This window comes from Falco naumanni, chromosome 3 (assembly GCF_017639655.2).
Source record: "Falco naumanni isolate bFalNau1 chromosome 3, bFalNau1.pat, whole genome shotgun sequence".
Classification (NCBI taxonomy): domain Eukaryota; kingdom Metazoa; phylum Chordata; class Aves; order Falconiformes; family Falconidae; genus Falco; species Falco naumanni.
The window spans coordinates 59,196,341-59,213,392 of record NC_054056.1 but is presented as its reverse complement, the minus strand read 5'-3'; the positions used below and the strand labels follow the sequence as shown (position 1 = coordinate 59,213,392).

Genomic DNA, 17,052 nt, shown 5'->3' with positions numbered 1-17,052 from the left:
TTAAATCAAGTGTATGTTAAGCTGTCTCTCTTTCACTATGAAGTGATTGGGGAAAATCAGGAGGTCAGACTGACTGCCACAGAACCACCACATCAGTGAACAAGCATAAAGGACTTTTAGGTATCTAAAATAACAGGTCCCTCAAAAGCTGGACGTGCAGCTTCTCTGAGAGATAATTCCATCGGCAAGGGATGAGCACTTCAGTTATCAGAACTGGCACATAATGCTCAAGCACGACTTAATGCTCACGAGAAAAGATGCATGATTTGACTTTGATTTCAAGGCAATCCTGAGTTCCTGTTAATTTTCCTCTTAACAGCACAAGGAATCAAAAGCTTTCACAGAATTACCAGATTTGTAACCAACCACTCACACAAAATTTTATTTTTTCAATGCATAATCAGAACTTATTTTGATGGAAGTCACACTCAGCCATATTTAACTAAGATAAATGATTCTCAAAAACACTTTTGCCTGTCCTCTGTAAAGTGACATTTCTTCTCCCTTGTCACCGTAAGGTTAATGCTCAGGATTGTTTACTGTGGCAACTACCCCTCAATCAGAGCTTACCTTTGTTTACACTCAACAGAAATAAAAAAAAATATATATAATCCTAGATATTAGTCTATGCTAATTACACCCACTTTACACTGCTTGAATTTTGAGCAGATAACACACTTTAATGTAAGTGTGCCATTTTTAATGCAAAATTATGACACCTCTTTTGAAATCCTAACATTCTGTGCTATTAAATACATGCTCTTGTTTTCACCAGCATGAGGGGTGCTCATTTTGTTTGCATCAATACGATGAGCTAACAAACGTATTTTTACTTGTACCAGAGTGAACACTATCCTTATAACCTATATATTTATTTCCCTAAATTATTTTATGAAATACAGTCAATATTTCAAGTTCCAAATTAAAAGGTAAAAAAAGGCAAATATAGCTCCATAGACAATTACTATAATTTTCACTGTGTGTTAAGATTTTTAATAATTAGAGATACATATAACCGATGACTCATGAATAGAGTTTGCATACGGAGCTCATAAAGTCTTCCTAAAATATTTCTACAATTGATTCCTTTTGTGATTTGACATGGAGCTGAATAGTGTTGAGCAATTTATTCACCATTGTTTGTGACAGGCTATTTAATTAATTTCTGACTTTTTAACAAATGTGAGAGGTGGGGTGTATCTTTATACCAGCCTACACACTGCTTAACTACATTAATCACGCACAACAGGCCTCTGCTCAGTTAGGTGGGTCTTTTCAAATATGCGGCAATTAAACCCTCCTACATATGAATCACTTAGCATTCACAGAATACTTTCTATATGAGTATTAAATATTTACAAATGAGGCTGGCATATTTTATATAATCTTCATCACCTCAGCTGAGACAACTAAGGAGCGCTATCATTAGGTACGTAAAAGTCATAGCCAGATGCAGATTAAATAAGTTCACCTCATTCCTTACCCCCCTCTTCCCATTAAGGCTATGGCATCTGGACTCTGAACTTGACACACCACATACTGCTGGCTTGAAATAAATCATGTACCAATTCAGGATAGTTTACATTTTTTGCAAAAATGTTATGATTGTTGTTAGTTACTATTTTAAGAATTTTCCCACAATATTCTAATACATTCAATCACACCACACTCTTTTCCACAGGAACAAATAAAATGAGATGGGCTATCTCTGCTGAGTTCCTAGTTCTGAAAAGCACAAACATCACAAACTCCAAGGCTAAAGCTGCAACCCCAAAGGAATTTTGGAGGAGGAAAAAGCCACCAACTCCTTCACAGACTCCTTCAGAATGACACAGATAAACAGAAGAGTCAATATGCTAATGGTCACAGTGCCGCTTATTACAGACAATTTAAAATGAAGCCTCTGTCTCATGGGAAATTCTAGCCTGCTTTTCTTTCCAACTATCAACAAAAAATATTTTTAAAAGATCAAAATTAAAACCCTGAAGTATAACATATCCAACTGATTCTCACTAGACATTTTCATTTGAAACAAAACCACTTCTAGTTTCCCAAAATGAAATATTTTATGTTTTGTTAAATACATATTTTAACAGAGGTTTATTATTATCTGTATTTTTAGTGCCAGGGCCTTTCATTACCTTCCATTAAAAAATGTAAAGCAAGATTGTAAACAATATTTAGTATGCAAAGCAAATGACACACAAGATTATCATTTGTGAATATGGTACTAGATTTAGGAACTGAGATTTTACAAATGCTAAACAAACCCAGGATGCATTTGCTTAAACTGAACTACACGATGAAACAAAATGTGCCCACTTCCATTTTCTATACTTACATCAGTTAGGAATTACTCCTTATGCTATGCTGTATCCTGCAGAAAGGACGTTTCCCTTTTTTATTATTATTAATACTTGCAAAAATCTGGATGGCCTTAGCGTTTTACCATCTGTAGTCAAACTAGCTAGCCTTTCATTTTTAATTTAAGCCAGACATTTTCATGCACAGTTTATCTATGTACAAACCATTCAGTAACAGCAGTTTGTCACCTTCATATATATTATTGATAAGAAAACAGACAACCTGCCAATTAAGATGCATGCACTTGCTCCATCTCTAGGCTCAGCCTGAGGTACTGACAGAACAGTTGAAGTAAAACCCGAGTTTTACATTTCAAAGAAAGTTCAAAGTCAGTGAGAAAAGACTGCCCTGCAAAGGACACAGAAATTGTATTTATTGCTAGAGAAGATTATTTAAGGAGTAAACTATATTATTTACTCTGTATGATAATTAAAATTAAAAAAAAACAAAAAACAGGTCCATAACCTGTTCAACAAGACATTCTACTTAGTTTTCCTTTCAGTCTTGGATTAAATCTATGTATCCGACAAAATGATACTTTGAACATTCTTACAACAGTAGTCACAGCTTAATATCATAGATACAGAGTCAAACAATGGTCAAGATATAAATCAAGCAGATTTAACTGGATTTCTGTTTCTATTGCTACCCCAGCAAGATATACAATATTTCTTGGGCCTCAAATATTGTCAAGTAAATTAAAGGAAGTATTAAAAGTATCCAAAATCAAGATGTCTTTAGACAGATAAAACCCCCTGAGATCACTGGTCTTCTCTGCTTCCATCCAAATTCTTGGGTTATCAAAAATCACCAAGCCATTCCATAAACACCAAGTATTTATTCCACACTACCTACTAGTCCTTTCTAAAGTATAACAAGAGAATTTATCCCACAGAAAATATTCAAAATAAAATATTCTGCTAAAAATATGTATTTTAAATAAACTTATATCAAACAAGATTACACTGGCTGCATAAGATCTCTAACCTTGTTTTTGGAAAACCATATGGCCTTTCTTTCCTCTGTTTCTGAACTTCAGACTCAATATCCCATGTTAAGATACATTTACGCAGCTATTATAAATACAATACACATTTCACAGTACAACTTTGCAACAACTCCACACCCCACATTTACACTATAAGTTAATGAACATGAGCTGAGCTAAATCAGTGCTAGCAGAACACAAAATACTTCTCTTACCTCCATTTCTGTGCAGTGTAAATGACCCGATTTATCTGTAATTGAAAAAAAAAAAGCCAGATTAAAAAAATGCACAAGTAACACTAAAAACTTGAGTAATTTTTTTTTTTTTAGTAATTGCCAAATATTCTTTTATTCTTTGCCTTATTTTAATCACACATTTAAACAATGTTTCCATTATATATGCATCACAGAATTAACAAGAAGGCGGCCCTGCCCTTTTTATTTGGATCCTTCACAATACTCCCTTGGAAAAAACATGTGTCTTTAATGCCTGGCATCATTATTTAAATTGTATGACTGATGCTTGGCCATGGAGGGAACATGAAAACATGTTGGCTTAAATTAAGCAGCACCAAATAATTATTTCAAGAGAAAAAACAACATTCGTGCATAAACCAGGGAGCAGCTACTGTTTCATCTGATACCTCTGGAATAATAAAGAGTTCAACAACACCACAAAGTTCAAGCAAATTAAAGTTGAAATGTTACAGTAATACTCTGGTAACCCCCTCTCATCAATTTTTGCATTTCCTCTGAGTTCAGAAGCATCACTTTGGAATTTATATAATACAGAAAAAATATGTTTCTGAATTGTTTCATCAAACTGAAATCTCAATTTTCTCAAAGACAAAACACTTTGGTATGAAAGTGTAAGTGGATTGACAGCTTACAAAAAATAAGACTAAAATTTCACAGCATGTTAGGAAGGTACCATTTCACCAAATGCAGCAAGTTTCTCATTTCACATTAATAATTCATATCAAAGTAGGGTGAAGCAATTCTGACAGGATGATTTTCTGTTTGAAAAACAGTATTCAGGAACGTCAAATATTCCATGGAAATATATTCATTTCAAAGGGGAGCTACCCAAAACCTTAATTTCAAAGCACCCAGATATAGAATTTTCCTCTTTTTGTCTTCACTTTTTGGCGGCATTGCACCCACACCGCTAGTTTACAATTTGCAACTTTGGCCTTGATGGCACTCACCCTAGGGAAACGTGTGGCACGATTCTGAGTCCCTGGGTACTCAGAAACTAGAATGGTGCACATTCACTTGACTGCGTGTACACTGACAGTACGTCACAGGAGACGGCTGCTGACCACCACTCAGCGTGGCCAAAGGATAGTTAAGTTATAACCGCAATAGTTAAGAAAAACCTGCAATTTGCAGCCATAACTGGAAGGACTGTTTTATCAGATTGCTTGGCAAGCTCAACCAACTGATTCGCATAATGTTTGCACAGAGGAATGATCATGCTGACTTCATATGTCAAATCTGAACGGCATGCAAAAACTGTCAGCACTAGGGAAGAGTCACCTGCATAGAAAGCAAATTAATTTTTGATATTGAACTGGTCACCTTCCCCTTTGAAACTAAATGTTCCTTATTCATTCAAGATAAGTTTAGCATCCACCAAGCAGAATGAAAGCTGTTTACCTTCATTTTGAACTGTTGCAAATGCAAGCTGAATGCTTAGCACTTGTGTCTGACTTCAAAACAAACTGAAGAGTGACTTTAAAAGGTAGCTTTTGCATCACCTAACACCATTTCAAAAGGACTGGTGATTCTGGCTGATTCACCTCATGATAAAGATAGGAGATTTTTTTTGTATTTTAAGCAGTAACATTCATGTGATTGTTACAAATGGAAGAAATTTACTGAGAACTTTATTAGCAGATTTACGAATATCAGGGGCTGTTTCTGTCAGACGACAGATGATCAAATCAATGTCTCTCCATGATCCAAGATGATACAAGACTAATTCACAGAAATGTAGTCAAGATGGGGAAAAAGACTGTGCTGTCTTTTTTTTTTTTAAAAAAAAAAAAAAAAGACTTTTTTCTTTTTAATTACTGCTTTGGAAAAAAGTACTTTCAAACCTATGATGATGCAATGGCATACAGAAGGCCATCAATGTCTGCAATAACTGATAATTTAAAATATCTTGATTAGCACCTCCTACGGTCTAACAGAACAGGATGCAAATTGTAGATCCTCTCGGTAGCACAGACATAAAGCACTCATTGCTACTTATGTTGAGATCCTACGAAGATTCTTTTAATAGAAGTTCTAACCAAGTCTTGAAGGGCAAAAATAAATCAGCCCAGACCAAAACAAGCAAGGCAAAATTTAGGTTTCTGAAAGGAACAGCAAGAAGCTTATCTCACAACCCCTTTGATAGGCCATCTTTGATAAACTTCCATGAAAGCTGTTCTTCAAAGAAAAGCACTCAAACTCTGGAAACCTTCCTCATTTCATATATGGTACTATCAAAATTTACTACTGCTTTTAGAGCAAATCATAATTCATGTTTTGTTTTATCATAAAAATATAGGGAACATCTTAAAATGGATTATTTATTCCCATTTATACCGGCATTTTTAAAAAACAACAGTACTGTCATGATTCCGTGTGCTGAGGAAGGAATGGGAAATAACAAGTAGTTTAAGTCTCACAGCAGCTCAAATGTACTGCTGAGAGTATTCTGGACAGGCGCAAACTACTAACTTAAACATTTTAATATGTACTACATTATGGTAATTATTAACCATCCCATTCCATATGCCTCAGTACCCTGAGTCCAACTATACACTTAGCAGACTTCCCCAAGCTGTCTGCAGTGACTTATGGACCTCCTCCATCAGGAATTTCCTATATTTCTAAAGAGACCAGCATTAACAGTATTGACCCAGGAAACATGCACTTCCTTGCATCTATCAAGACTGAAATTAATTTGCTTTTGTATGGCCCGTGCAAGTCAATTTACTTATACTGGCTGGCAGCAGAAATGGCTTCTCTCTTTAGCTGACATGACTGAAAAAGCAGAACCTCTTAAATGTAGCCTAAGGGTCACACCTTAATTCACACTGGGAGAAAAAAAAAATTCCCTATAAGTCGCCATAGAATAGTCTCTGTCTGCAAGCAGCATCAAATGCTTATCTGGTAAATACGTGAAGACTTATAAAATTATTTCGGCTGCTGCTTCTTAACATAGACACAGACTTCTCCAGACTTCACAACCATTTAACTAGATACTAACCCGTGTAGCATTTTCACCACTCTTACTGCCAAAAAAAGACTCAATGGTATTTTTCCATGACAGCTTTCAAATAGTGATTAATGCATTTGTTACTAGTAAACAGCATAACTTTTACTGTCAAGTTAAGTTCAATCTAGAAACAGGCTACAACTTGGAAGACAATGATTTTTCACTCAGATTGCTGAAATGCAAAAAAAAGATCAGTTTTTGCAAGAAGAGACTCAAATTGGAGGTTTCCTATGTCTCTGAAAACAGCCTTCAGAGACATATTTGCCAAAAAAAAAAAAAAAAAAAGAAGAAGAAGAAGAAAGAAACCCCTAACCTTCATATTATTTTGAGGGATGAAAAACTTTCTACTTTAAAATTATTCTTAATATAAACCCTCAACATGATGAGTCATGCCAAACTTTTCATCAAGCGTTGGGGCACATCATCTCATCCCTCAAGGCAGGAGCTTCAGGCTGCTATTTAGACCGGAAAAAATAATTATTTTCACAAAAGCTCTCAGAATGCTTTTAAAAAGAAACTATACTCAATTGATCTATAGCCCGTGCTTCACGTAAGCACAACTTCCCTGCCTTCCAGGGTTTAACAGGTCACAGTTAGAAAGGGTCTTCATAATTTTAAAATCAAATAGCTAGCATATCATGTACAGCTGCCGACAGTAAGAAGCACACATTTAAGACTGAATTTTAAAAGCAAAATAGATAATTCAGTATGTTAAAGTGGACTGACACAGGATATTTGTAAGAAAGCATGCAGGATGTGCAAAACCATTTGCACTCAGCTATCCAAAGAAAACCTGTGTTACAGAGTTGACATCAGTGACGTGACATCACAATCATGTGTCTGCTGTTTCAGCTATAACCAGCTGCTCTGAGTCCTGCGGCTTACAGCCTCAGAGCATCTTCCTTGCCCTCTCTAGTGTCTCAGATTCCTCTGCATAGATCTAAAAGCATTTGCCTCAAGACAGCTTCCTGCAGAACTGAAATTATCAGCACTGATTTTCAAGCAACAGTGTAGTCGATATATGCAGTGGAAAACGTGAAACTCATTTTGTACTCAAGATTAATTTTCTAATTAAATGCCACAGCCCATTTCTACAGGTTTTAGGTGAAATCAAGTTGCTATTTCCACAAGAGCAGAACTCAAGCTGCCTTCAGGAAAGACAGCCACTGCCTATACATACTGGAGAACACTGGACCACAGTGGAAGAAGTGGCCAAAGAAGGAACACAGGAGCTAACTGAAGGAAAAGGAGCAAGGAAGAATGTGGGAATCACTAACTCAAAATCCTTAAACTGAACAGTCTTTAGTTGGTGCCCCAGAATAACAATAAATTGAATTTGTATTTGCTTTCTAGCTTTTATGACTTCAAGAGGCTTTTCCTTGCCCTTAAGAGAATGAGGAACGCCTTAGAAAAAAAAAAAAAAAAAAGAACAAAGGTTCAGACTCACATTGAATCATCTGATTGCAGGAACTGGAGCATTAGTTACCCAGTCTGACAAGATTGTCAATAGGAGAGCCAAGATTAGTACCAATAAAAGGAAAGGGAAAGAACAGAAGAATGAAGAAAGCAAAGGCAACCAAGCAACATAAGGAAGAGGTGAACATGCAAAGAACAGGATTCAAAATTAAATGAAGGAAAAGGAAAATAGGAAAATATTAACGTAGCAGGAGTGACCCAGACTTCTGGCAGAGGATGGACATTGCAAGATAAACAGAGGAGCACAGAAAAATCTTGTGTGGTAAAAAGAAATAGAAAAAAGTGGAAACAACAACAAATATAGGTAAAGTATAGCTTAGGAGTAAGAGACATCAGGCTGCAGGGAAGAAGGTCAAGAATGGCAAGAACACAAGGAAGTTGAAGGAAGCAGACTGGATAAGTAGAGGTAATCGGAGACCTCACAGAGCAGCAAGCATGGAGACCCATGTTTTTAAGCAGCTTTACTTAGGCTTTGAGGATCAACATATCCTTCCTTTAAACTATGTAATTAGAAGACAAGAAGAAATGGGATGAGTTTTCACAGCTTATAGCTTTTTGGATCTGACTCACTTATGATTTCTATATCAGTCTGCAGCTGATGATGTAGAAATGGTATGCCTCATTTTTCTACCTGGGAGAGTAAAAAGGAACGAGAAAGAAATTTGTAAGAAAATACAAGGAAAATTCTTAGAGAGGTTACTAGACCAAAGGCAGCCAGGACTTTCCTTCCATGACAATCTTTTTTTCATGCCTTCATCTTTCTACATTCAACACTTCACTGAAATTACTCCTCATTTTGTACAGTCATAAGCAATCCTCTTGTACACTGCACAAAGCAAAAGTAACAACTAAGAAAGTAATATTCTTGAATTCCAAACTAACAAATCCATACTACCTTAGTGATAACTTCCAAGATACAATTAAATGATCACTCTTTGTCTTGTCCCATTTCTACTCTGCACAAGGAAATTGGCTGTGGTCAACATGCAATTCTTTCTGTGTTCCAATGGTCACTCTCTTTAGAAAACCTGTAAGGTTACCTAGGGATCACATCAATTTTTTATATTCTAAGATAAATACTGTGGTAGATATGTATTTCCAAGTGCTGCTGAGCTCTATTCGTAGCTGCCAGTCTCTTCTGCCAATGCTTAAGTACAGATACTACTACACTCACTTTCCTCTGGCCTGTCCAGATATCAACCCTTCCAAAAAAGTGTGAATTCACAGAGTTCATGTCTCAATTTTTATTCTTTTTAAAGTTCTGTTAATATAATCATATTCTAATTTTTCCTGGAGCTATCTACTTGCTTGCTCATTCAACAAGTTTGTGTGGCAGAATTCTGACTCCACTGAGGTCACTGGTAGTTTCTGCCATCATGTTTGATGGATCCGTAATTTCAAGCAGGCTACAGCTTTTCTAAACTGACAACACAGCACCGTTGGATCTGTTAGCAGACTCTCTCAAGAAGATGAAGAAGTAGTTCTCTTAATTCTTTTCTACCACATCTATGTATTTGCAGTCTTGTGTTTTACACTGTACATACTGAGTCATCTCCTTCTGTTCCTCTTAAAGTGCACGGTAACAAAATCCAGTAACACACTTATAGTTACATGTGTCATGCAAGCCAGCTTAAGGTTTTATCAGAACTATTAATAATATTTTGTTTGTCTCCTTACTGGATCCAATGCTGTAATGTGATAAAGTAATTCAGAAACAACGAGTGAACGCTCTCCAGTTTCCTTTAATAGACATTATGAAAAAGCTTCCCCACTTTTATAGAATATGTTCATTGCCAACATGGATACAGGATGTTACTTACCTTTAGTCCTCTTGCCACATGCAATACACCTACTGCACAGTCAGCAACAACAGTCACGCTCAGGTCAGACGCATTCACAATGCTGCTGCCACGCAGGTCATCCTCCCTGCCTGTCACCCTGATCACATCCTGCTCCCTGAGCTGTCCTGTTAAAGGCGTTCTCTCTCTGTCACATCATACACTGCTACCATCTTCATTTTCAAAGCCCTCCTCAAGCCACCCCAGTCCTAGCCATCATCTCTCACTGGGTACTGTGGGGTACACTGTCACCTCCAGTCAGCCCCTGAAGTGTCATTATGAACACCAGGAGACCACAACTCCTCAAAGTTCTTTGCTCTTAAGTTTTCCTTGGGAACAAATGCAGATTTCAGACAACACCAAATGAATCTTTATTCCATCACTGCCTCCTTACTGCCTTCAACATTTCTGCATACAAATATAGGTAACTGAGGTCACCTATAACTGTTAGCCATTTCCTTCCATTTCTTTTGTGCAGGCATTTAGAATATGTTGGTTTGGGGTTTTTTTTTTTAGCAGAACACCATATTTTGTTATGCTGAAATCTTTTCTTTGCGTATTTTGTCCTCCCCCAGCACAGCCATCTACAGTAGGGTCCCGAGCATCTGCCTATATTCACAGAGAGACCATGTAACTAACCCCCAGCGCACAGGATGCATCAGCGTAAGCCACGACTGGAAGCCTTCCAGTTCACCCTTTCATACCAGGAATCACACCGATGGCAGAAAGCCTAGCATAAATAAGGCCTAAGCTTTCTCTCTTCCACAGATCAGCAGAGCACGTGAGTGTAGATGAAGTATCAAACTCACCAAGGTTTCTTTCTGCTGTCTAGTGCCATTTTCTTCCTACCTTGACTTCCAACATTAACATACCTATATAGATAGCTATATCTATCTTAAAAGTCTTGCAGGAAAAGGTGAGGCTCAATACATCAAACCTTGCTGTTTTTAAATACAGATGTGTCTGAATACCCTTGAACAAAATCTGAACGCAGAGCGTAATTATCTTAATTCTAGCAGTACGATTTATTTTAGCAGTATTCATAGTAACACTTGTTTTGAAATTTAAACAGCAAGCAAGGCTACTCTCATCCATTATCTTTCAAAAAGGTCAACAAAATAAGAAGTAAAATGTCAGTACATTTAATTTTCCTCTAAAAATCCTGCGTGTTTTCCCTCTGTGCTCCAAAGAGACTGACAGATGATAAAGTCTTGATGCACACAAGCTAAATTTGCACTTATTCGTCCTATATTTCTCCACACTGCCTTCCAATACCCGGGTACACAAGGGCATAAGAAGGACAAGTCATTAAAACTGCCAAGACAAAGTAAGCTATTCCTCTCCAGAGTGTCTCACCCTGAGCCCTCTGAGTCCCGTGAAAGCCACCACACAGTCAACTTTTCTGTGATCTTTTTGATTCAAAGCCAGAAAACTCCATGCATTATTCCCTCCTGCTGAACGCCTGGCAGACTTCCAAGAGAATAATCTGCCTAGTTTTTGCTTCTGATAAAAACAGCAGTAATTCTCCTCTGTGCTTTCTCCTCTAGGGCTAGAGGACAAGGCGAAAGAAGGGCCACCGACACCACCTGCAGAGGCATGTTCTCAGGCTGGAGAGGGAAGGCTAAGGAGCATCACATGGATGCCAGCCCTCAACAGCCCACAGCTGGATGTCAGCACAGTTTGGGTTTTCCAAATATTCATCTTTGATGCTTTCAGAGATCCTCATAGCCATTCCTCTTCAGAAGCTCGGTGCAATGCCCAAAATCAGTGGCTGCCTTTGCTAAGTCAGGAATCTGGCACTAACAAAACGTGTGGGGAAGACTTCCAGTTTTTCCAAGCCTGTTCATCCCCAAAACTGTCCTGTGGGAAGGAGGCAGCACAGCTGGCACACTGAGAAGCAGGAGCCCTGTTGCAGCCACAATGCAACCCAGATGAAACAGCCTCCTACGCCCTAGGGCATTCTGCTGCTGCTAAATACTGGGCATGAGGTCGATTGCCAGCTCCTGTATGGGTTTTCTACTGTATCCATCACTCACAATTGCTTCAAGTTTAGAAAAACACTTGTAAATACTGTTCCACAAGACAGCTTGGAGAAGTGAAACCACAGGTTTACACCAAACTTTTTAGCTCATTCAGAAGTTATTTTTTACTGCAACTGGCACTTGACTAGATACCACTGTTAGTTCGTTTCATATAAATTGCAAGTAAAAGAGACAGCTAAAACACCCATTAGGTAAAATGCATTCTACACTGTATCTCCAATTTCATTGTGGGTATTTCTAAACAACCCACATTTCTGTGGTATTTAGATGTCAGACAGTTACAATGATTCATACTAAGATGACCACAGTGAGCTCTTCATTTTTTGCATATTCATGTTTATTTCTTACTCACTTCAGTTCCAGCAAAACGATAAGGTTTGCACCATACCATGAAAACACTGCTTCGTGAGCATCTCTAAAGCAAACTCCGCGACACAGCGGCTGCATTTGCTCTTGACTTCGTCCAGGCCCCACTGAGACAGGCATGACTGATCACATCGCTCTTCGCAGTCCTAAACAAAGCCTGAATGTTCCTTACCCAAAGACACCATTCTTTGGGGACTCCTTTATTTGCCCACACAGGATTCTGTTGTTTACAAAAATAGAAACTAACAGCCGATATTTGTCCCTGTGAATTATCCAAGCCTATGCACCAACCTACAGCTATACATTTTTTTTATGTATCGCCAGAATAAAATAGCTTTACAGCTCAGAGTGTTAACCCACAGAACCCCTACTGCTCTAACAAACCTCCTGACACAGGCATTTAAACCTAAGTTGTCTGAAAAACAAAGGCAGGAAAACAATTATCAGGAATCCTTCCTGATCCTCATCAGGGTTTCAAGTAGTATCAACGCTGATGTGAAAACGAACAACTGAGCGACTTTTTCATTCTTAATCTTTTTACTCCTATTTAACAAAAATCTTATTTTTTTTCTAACAAGATAACTAGCTATTAACGGATCACATAGATAAAACTGGAAAGATCCGAGAATTAGTCTCTGGTTTTGGTTAAGGATGGTATTTCAACTCCAAGGTTGTTTTTCTGCCCTGGTATCAGGGAAATTCATCTTTGCTTCCTATCTCAAGGACATTTTATTCAATTTCTAGGTATTTTGAATTGGAATGTCAAGTATTGTGCATTAACTGGAAAACTGCTTCATGGAAACAGCTTTGGGAAAGTAACATCAGTTTCTACATAATCTTTGTAAGATAACTTCAATTTGTATCTCAAGAGTAAAATTGATGTGGCCAGACAGCTTCAGGGCCTATGCTATGATGTACCGCTCCCCAAGTCACAGCGCCAGGGCAATGGTTCTTAAGCTCTCACTGCTACTAAGCAGAACACACGAGCCTAATAATAAACACCCGTTCAAGAGGCTCAAGCTGAAATTGGCTCAGAAAGCTCATTCATCATCACCTAAGGACACTGCAGTGAGCAATACGGAAAAGAACTGGGACAGCGCAGAAGATACCAAAGAGAAGTAAAGCTACCGTCAACGTTTCAATACTCAGTATAGTGGATTACCAACATTCACCGTATCACATATATGACAGTTTCCAGTGAAAACCTGCTACTGGTTCCACAAAACAAAGGAGACTGACTAGGACCATCTTTGTTTCATGTTGAGTATGGTTTAGGAATGGACACCTGGCAGAAATCTCCCCTCCTTGCTTTCCTTGGGAGGTCTCAACAGACTGTTTATCTTTTTAATATGTGTGTGTGTGTATAGATAGATATGCACATAGATAGATGTACACACAGACACTTTAAGATTTTCAAGAAATAATCACAAATATGTGGTGTTAACTCATACACAACATAATACATACAATAATAAGGTTAGAAAATAAACTTAAAAAGAGAGATAAGAGAAAAATAGCCAGGGCTGAAAAATGAAAGAAAAGGCCTCATCTATCCAAAGATTTAAAAGTGGTATCAACGTACACAGGTTACCACAGGTTAATGAAAACATTTTCAAAGACTAATGTAGATGTGACGTGCAGCATTAGCATAAAAGTAAACATACTGGATGTCAGCAAGGGGTCCGAACTTTATATCCAAATATATCCAACACCTTCCTATGGGCTATTAAAGATACAGTAGTAAGAGGAAAAAGAATAAGCCCACAAATAGCAATGAAAAGGCAACAACAGAAAGAAATACATAGTATATCAATATATTTCCTACAGTAGAAAAGGGAAAGAAAGAAATCTGAGACCAAAACACTATAGACAGCACACTAAGTGCAATACAGAGCTCTTAAATGCTCTTGTGACATGCAGATGCCTTGGTCAGGACAGTATTTTCCTGGACTTTTGGATGTTGGTCTGGCATTTTATTAACGTTACAATAACCCACTTTTTAAACTAACTTAAAAAGCATCCCTGATCACATTTAAATGGAAGTCATAACTAGACTCATTTCAATTGCGGAACAAAATTATGTCCCTTCTTCTACTGAGTATATTTTGATATTTGCAGGTGCCACTAGCTCCAAACTGGATTACTGTAAAACTCTGCCAAAAGACCTTTCCAACAGACACTGTATTAAAAGGCTTCATTAAATTAGAACATGGATATTATACCTCGTGTTACCAATGCTGAGAACTCCATTAATCCCATTTTGTGAATTTACATTGCCTTCTACTTCACCTCACTTTAAAATCCCAAACCCTCTGTCTTCCTGGAAAATTCAGTGACGTTGAACGTGGACTAGGTTGATACTTGGGAATACTAAACTGACCACATCCCTCTGCTGCCTAGCCTTAGTTTCTTTTCAGAAATAAAACTGTACTCACAACCAAAAAAAGTCACCTTTTCCACATACGTAACCAGCAGCTTTGAAATGCTGAAAAATGGACATGTGTCCTTCTTTTCCCTTCCAACGCAAAATATGTTTTCCTGCGCATTTTAAAAGAAACAGATGGTAGGTGCTAAGCCCCTGGTAGGTGTACACGGCCGCCTTATTTACTTAATGTCAGCGTACCAGGCTCTACACTGATCTGTTTCTAATAGGTGCCTTTTGACGCCAAACTATTTCTGCACGACACCGCGGACGAGCAGTACGACCAAGGGAACTCCGAAAGCAGGCGCTGTAGGTGCGGATGACACAGTATTACGCACCAAAGGACGACGCAATTACAGAACACCAAACCCGCATTCACCGCCCCTGTACCCGCACGCCGGCCACTGAATCCAAGGCGAGGGGCTCTGCCTCTCCACGGGCGACACCGCGACGGTGCGGGGACACAGGCACACGCAGCCCGGTGCCCGCTCACCGCAGCCCGCCGGCGGGAAGGGGCCCGTCTCCCCCCGGCCGCCACAGCCCACGGACAAAGGCTGAGGGAGATAGGGGCTGCCGTTCTCGGGCCGGGCCGTACCCGGGGGGCTGAGGCGGGGCGGCGGCGACGGTGCCCGGCCTTACCTGCGGCGGGCGGGGGCGGCCGGTGGGGCTCGCCCGGCTCCAGGGTGACGGCGCCGTCCCGCCAGACGCGGAGGTGGGCGGCCGCCCCCAGCCTGGCGGCGGGGGTCTCTCCGCGGCGGGCGCGGGCCCGCAGCGAACCGCAGCACTGGTAGCACACGGCCCACGCCTGCTCCTCGTTGATGGGCTGGTTGTAGAGCCTGAGGATCTCCTCCAGCGACAGCGCCTCCGGCTGCCCGCCGGCCCCGCCGCCGTCCTCCTCTTCATCGGCGGGGCGGGAGGCGCCGGGCTGGGGCTCCGCGCCGCGCTCCCCCGGCAGCGCCATGCCCTGCCTCCGCCGCGGTGCTCCTCGGCTCAGCGACCGGCCCCGCCGCGGCGGCTGCTGCTGCTGCTGCTTGCGCTGCTGCTGCTTCTGCTGCCGCCGCCCGGTCCCGCCGCACTCATCCTCCCCGCCTCGCTAGTGCCACCAGGCCGCCGGACAGCCCGGGCTGCGCAGCAGGCGGGCAGCGGCCGGCTAGCAGGACGAACGGCGCCCGGGCCGCCTGCTGCCGCCGCCGCCGCAGGGGGAGACAGCTCATAGCAACGCAATGGCGTCCTCCCCCGCCCCCGCCGCCAAAGGCCGCCGCCCGGCGTCGCAGCGCCCCCTGCCGCCGCCAGGCCCGGCCGTAATGGCGGGCGGCGGCCTGGCGAAGGCGGGAGGGCCCTCGGGGGCTGCCGCGGACCCTCCGTGCCCGTGGGCGGCGAGGAACGGCCTTTGGGAGCGCCAGGCGCCCGCGCCCGCCTCAGGCTCGGGCCGCGGGCTCTGCGCCCAGCGATGCTAACAACCACCGCCTGAGGGGAGGCAGGGTGACACCCGCACGCACCCCGCTCGGACAAGGACACCGACCCACATCCCCGCCGCGGACCTGCACGTCTCAGCGAAGAGCATTACCGAGCGCCTGCTTCCCCGGCCGGAGGGCTGAACCCCACGGCCTGCCCCCGCAACGCGACCACCCCACCCCCCCACCCCCCCGCCGCCATCCTTCCAACAGCCAAGCTCTCCCGCTGCAGCAGCGAGGCAGGAGAATCCAAGGGCCTGCAGAAAGGCCGACAGCAGTTGAATGAGCACGGGCTAGAAAGGGCCCGAACGGGAATCATCTTCCAAACAGCTGGGAACTGCCGTTCCTGCCCCGGGACACGGCTGGCACCAGGAGGGCACAGCCAGCCCCTTGCTGCCAACTGCTCCCCACGCCGCAGCTCACACGGGAACATTAGCCTGCTGGTGTTGGGGACTTGAAACATCAAAAACAGGTCTGGGCTTTTTCTTTAGTATTGTACAGTTTTACCTAGCATATGTATAAGGAAACTAAAAATGTCCCCTTAGCACCTGCCTTTCATGAAAGACTAAAGCATACAGGTAAGAAGACGGCATGGGGCAGCGTCCCCTTCCGCACGCCCAGTCCTGCAGGATGGAAGTGCCACACATCCCTCGGCTACTAACAGCAGGATGGAAGTGCCACACATCCCTCAGCTACTAACAGCAAGCGCCCGCCTCGCATTTCACCGTCAGTTGTCCTGAATGCGGGTGCTTTTTTCCTCTTGCAATGACATACATGCCTGTAACAAAAACTGTTGCATATAAGACAGAACTAGTATTTAAATAAAGCTATT

At 41.4% G+C, this 17,052-nt stretch overlaps 1 protein-coding gene across 1 annotated transcript in view; it reads right to left on the bottom strand.

The window, feature by feature from the left end:
* SPIRE1 (spire type actin nucleation factor 1) overlaps positions 1-15,947 on the bottom strand; it is a 132,773-nt gene extending 116,826 nt beyond the window's left edge. The window contains 3 exon segments of the mRNA XM_040586288.1: positions 3,568-3,602; positions 15,406-15,759; positions 15,762-15,947. Coding sequence (XP_040442222.1) covers positions 3,568-3,602; positions 15,406-15,759; positions 15,762-15,846 — 474 coding nt within the window. The 5' untranslated portion in view covers positions 15,847-15,947.
* Positions 15,948-17,052: the final 1,105 nt, after the last annotated feature.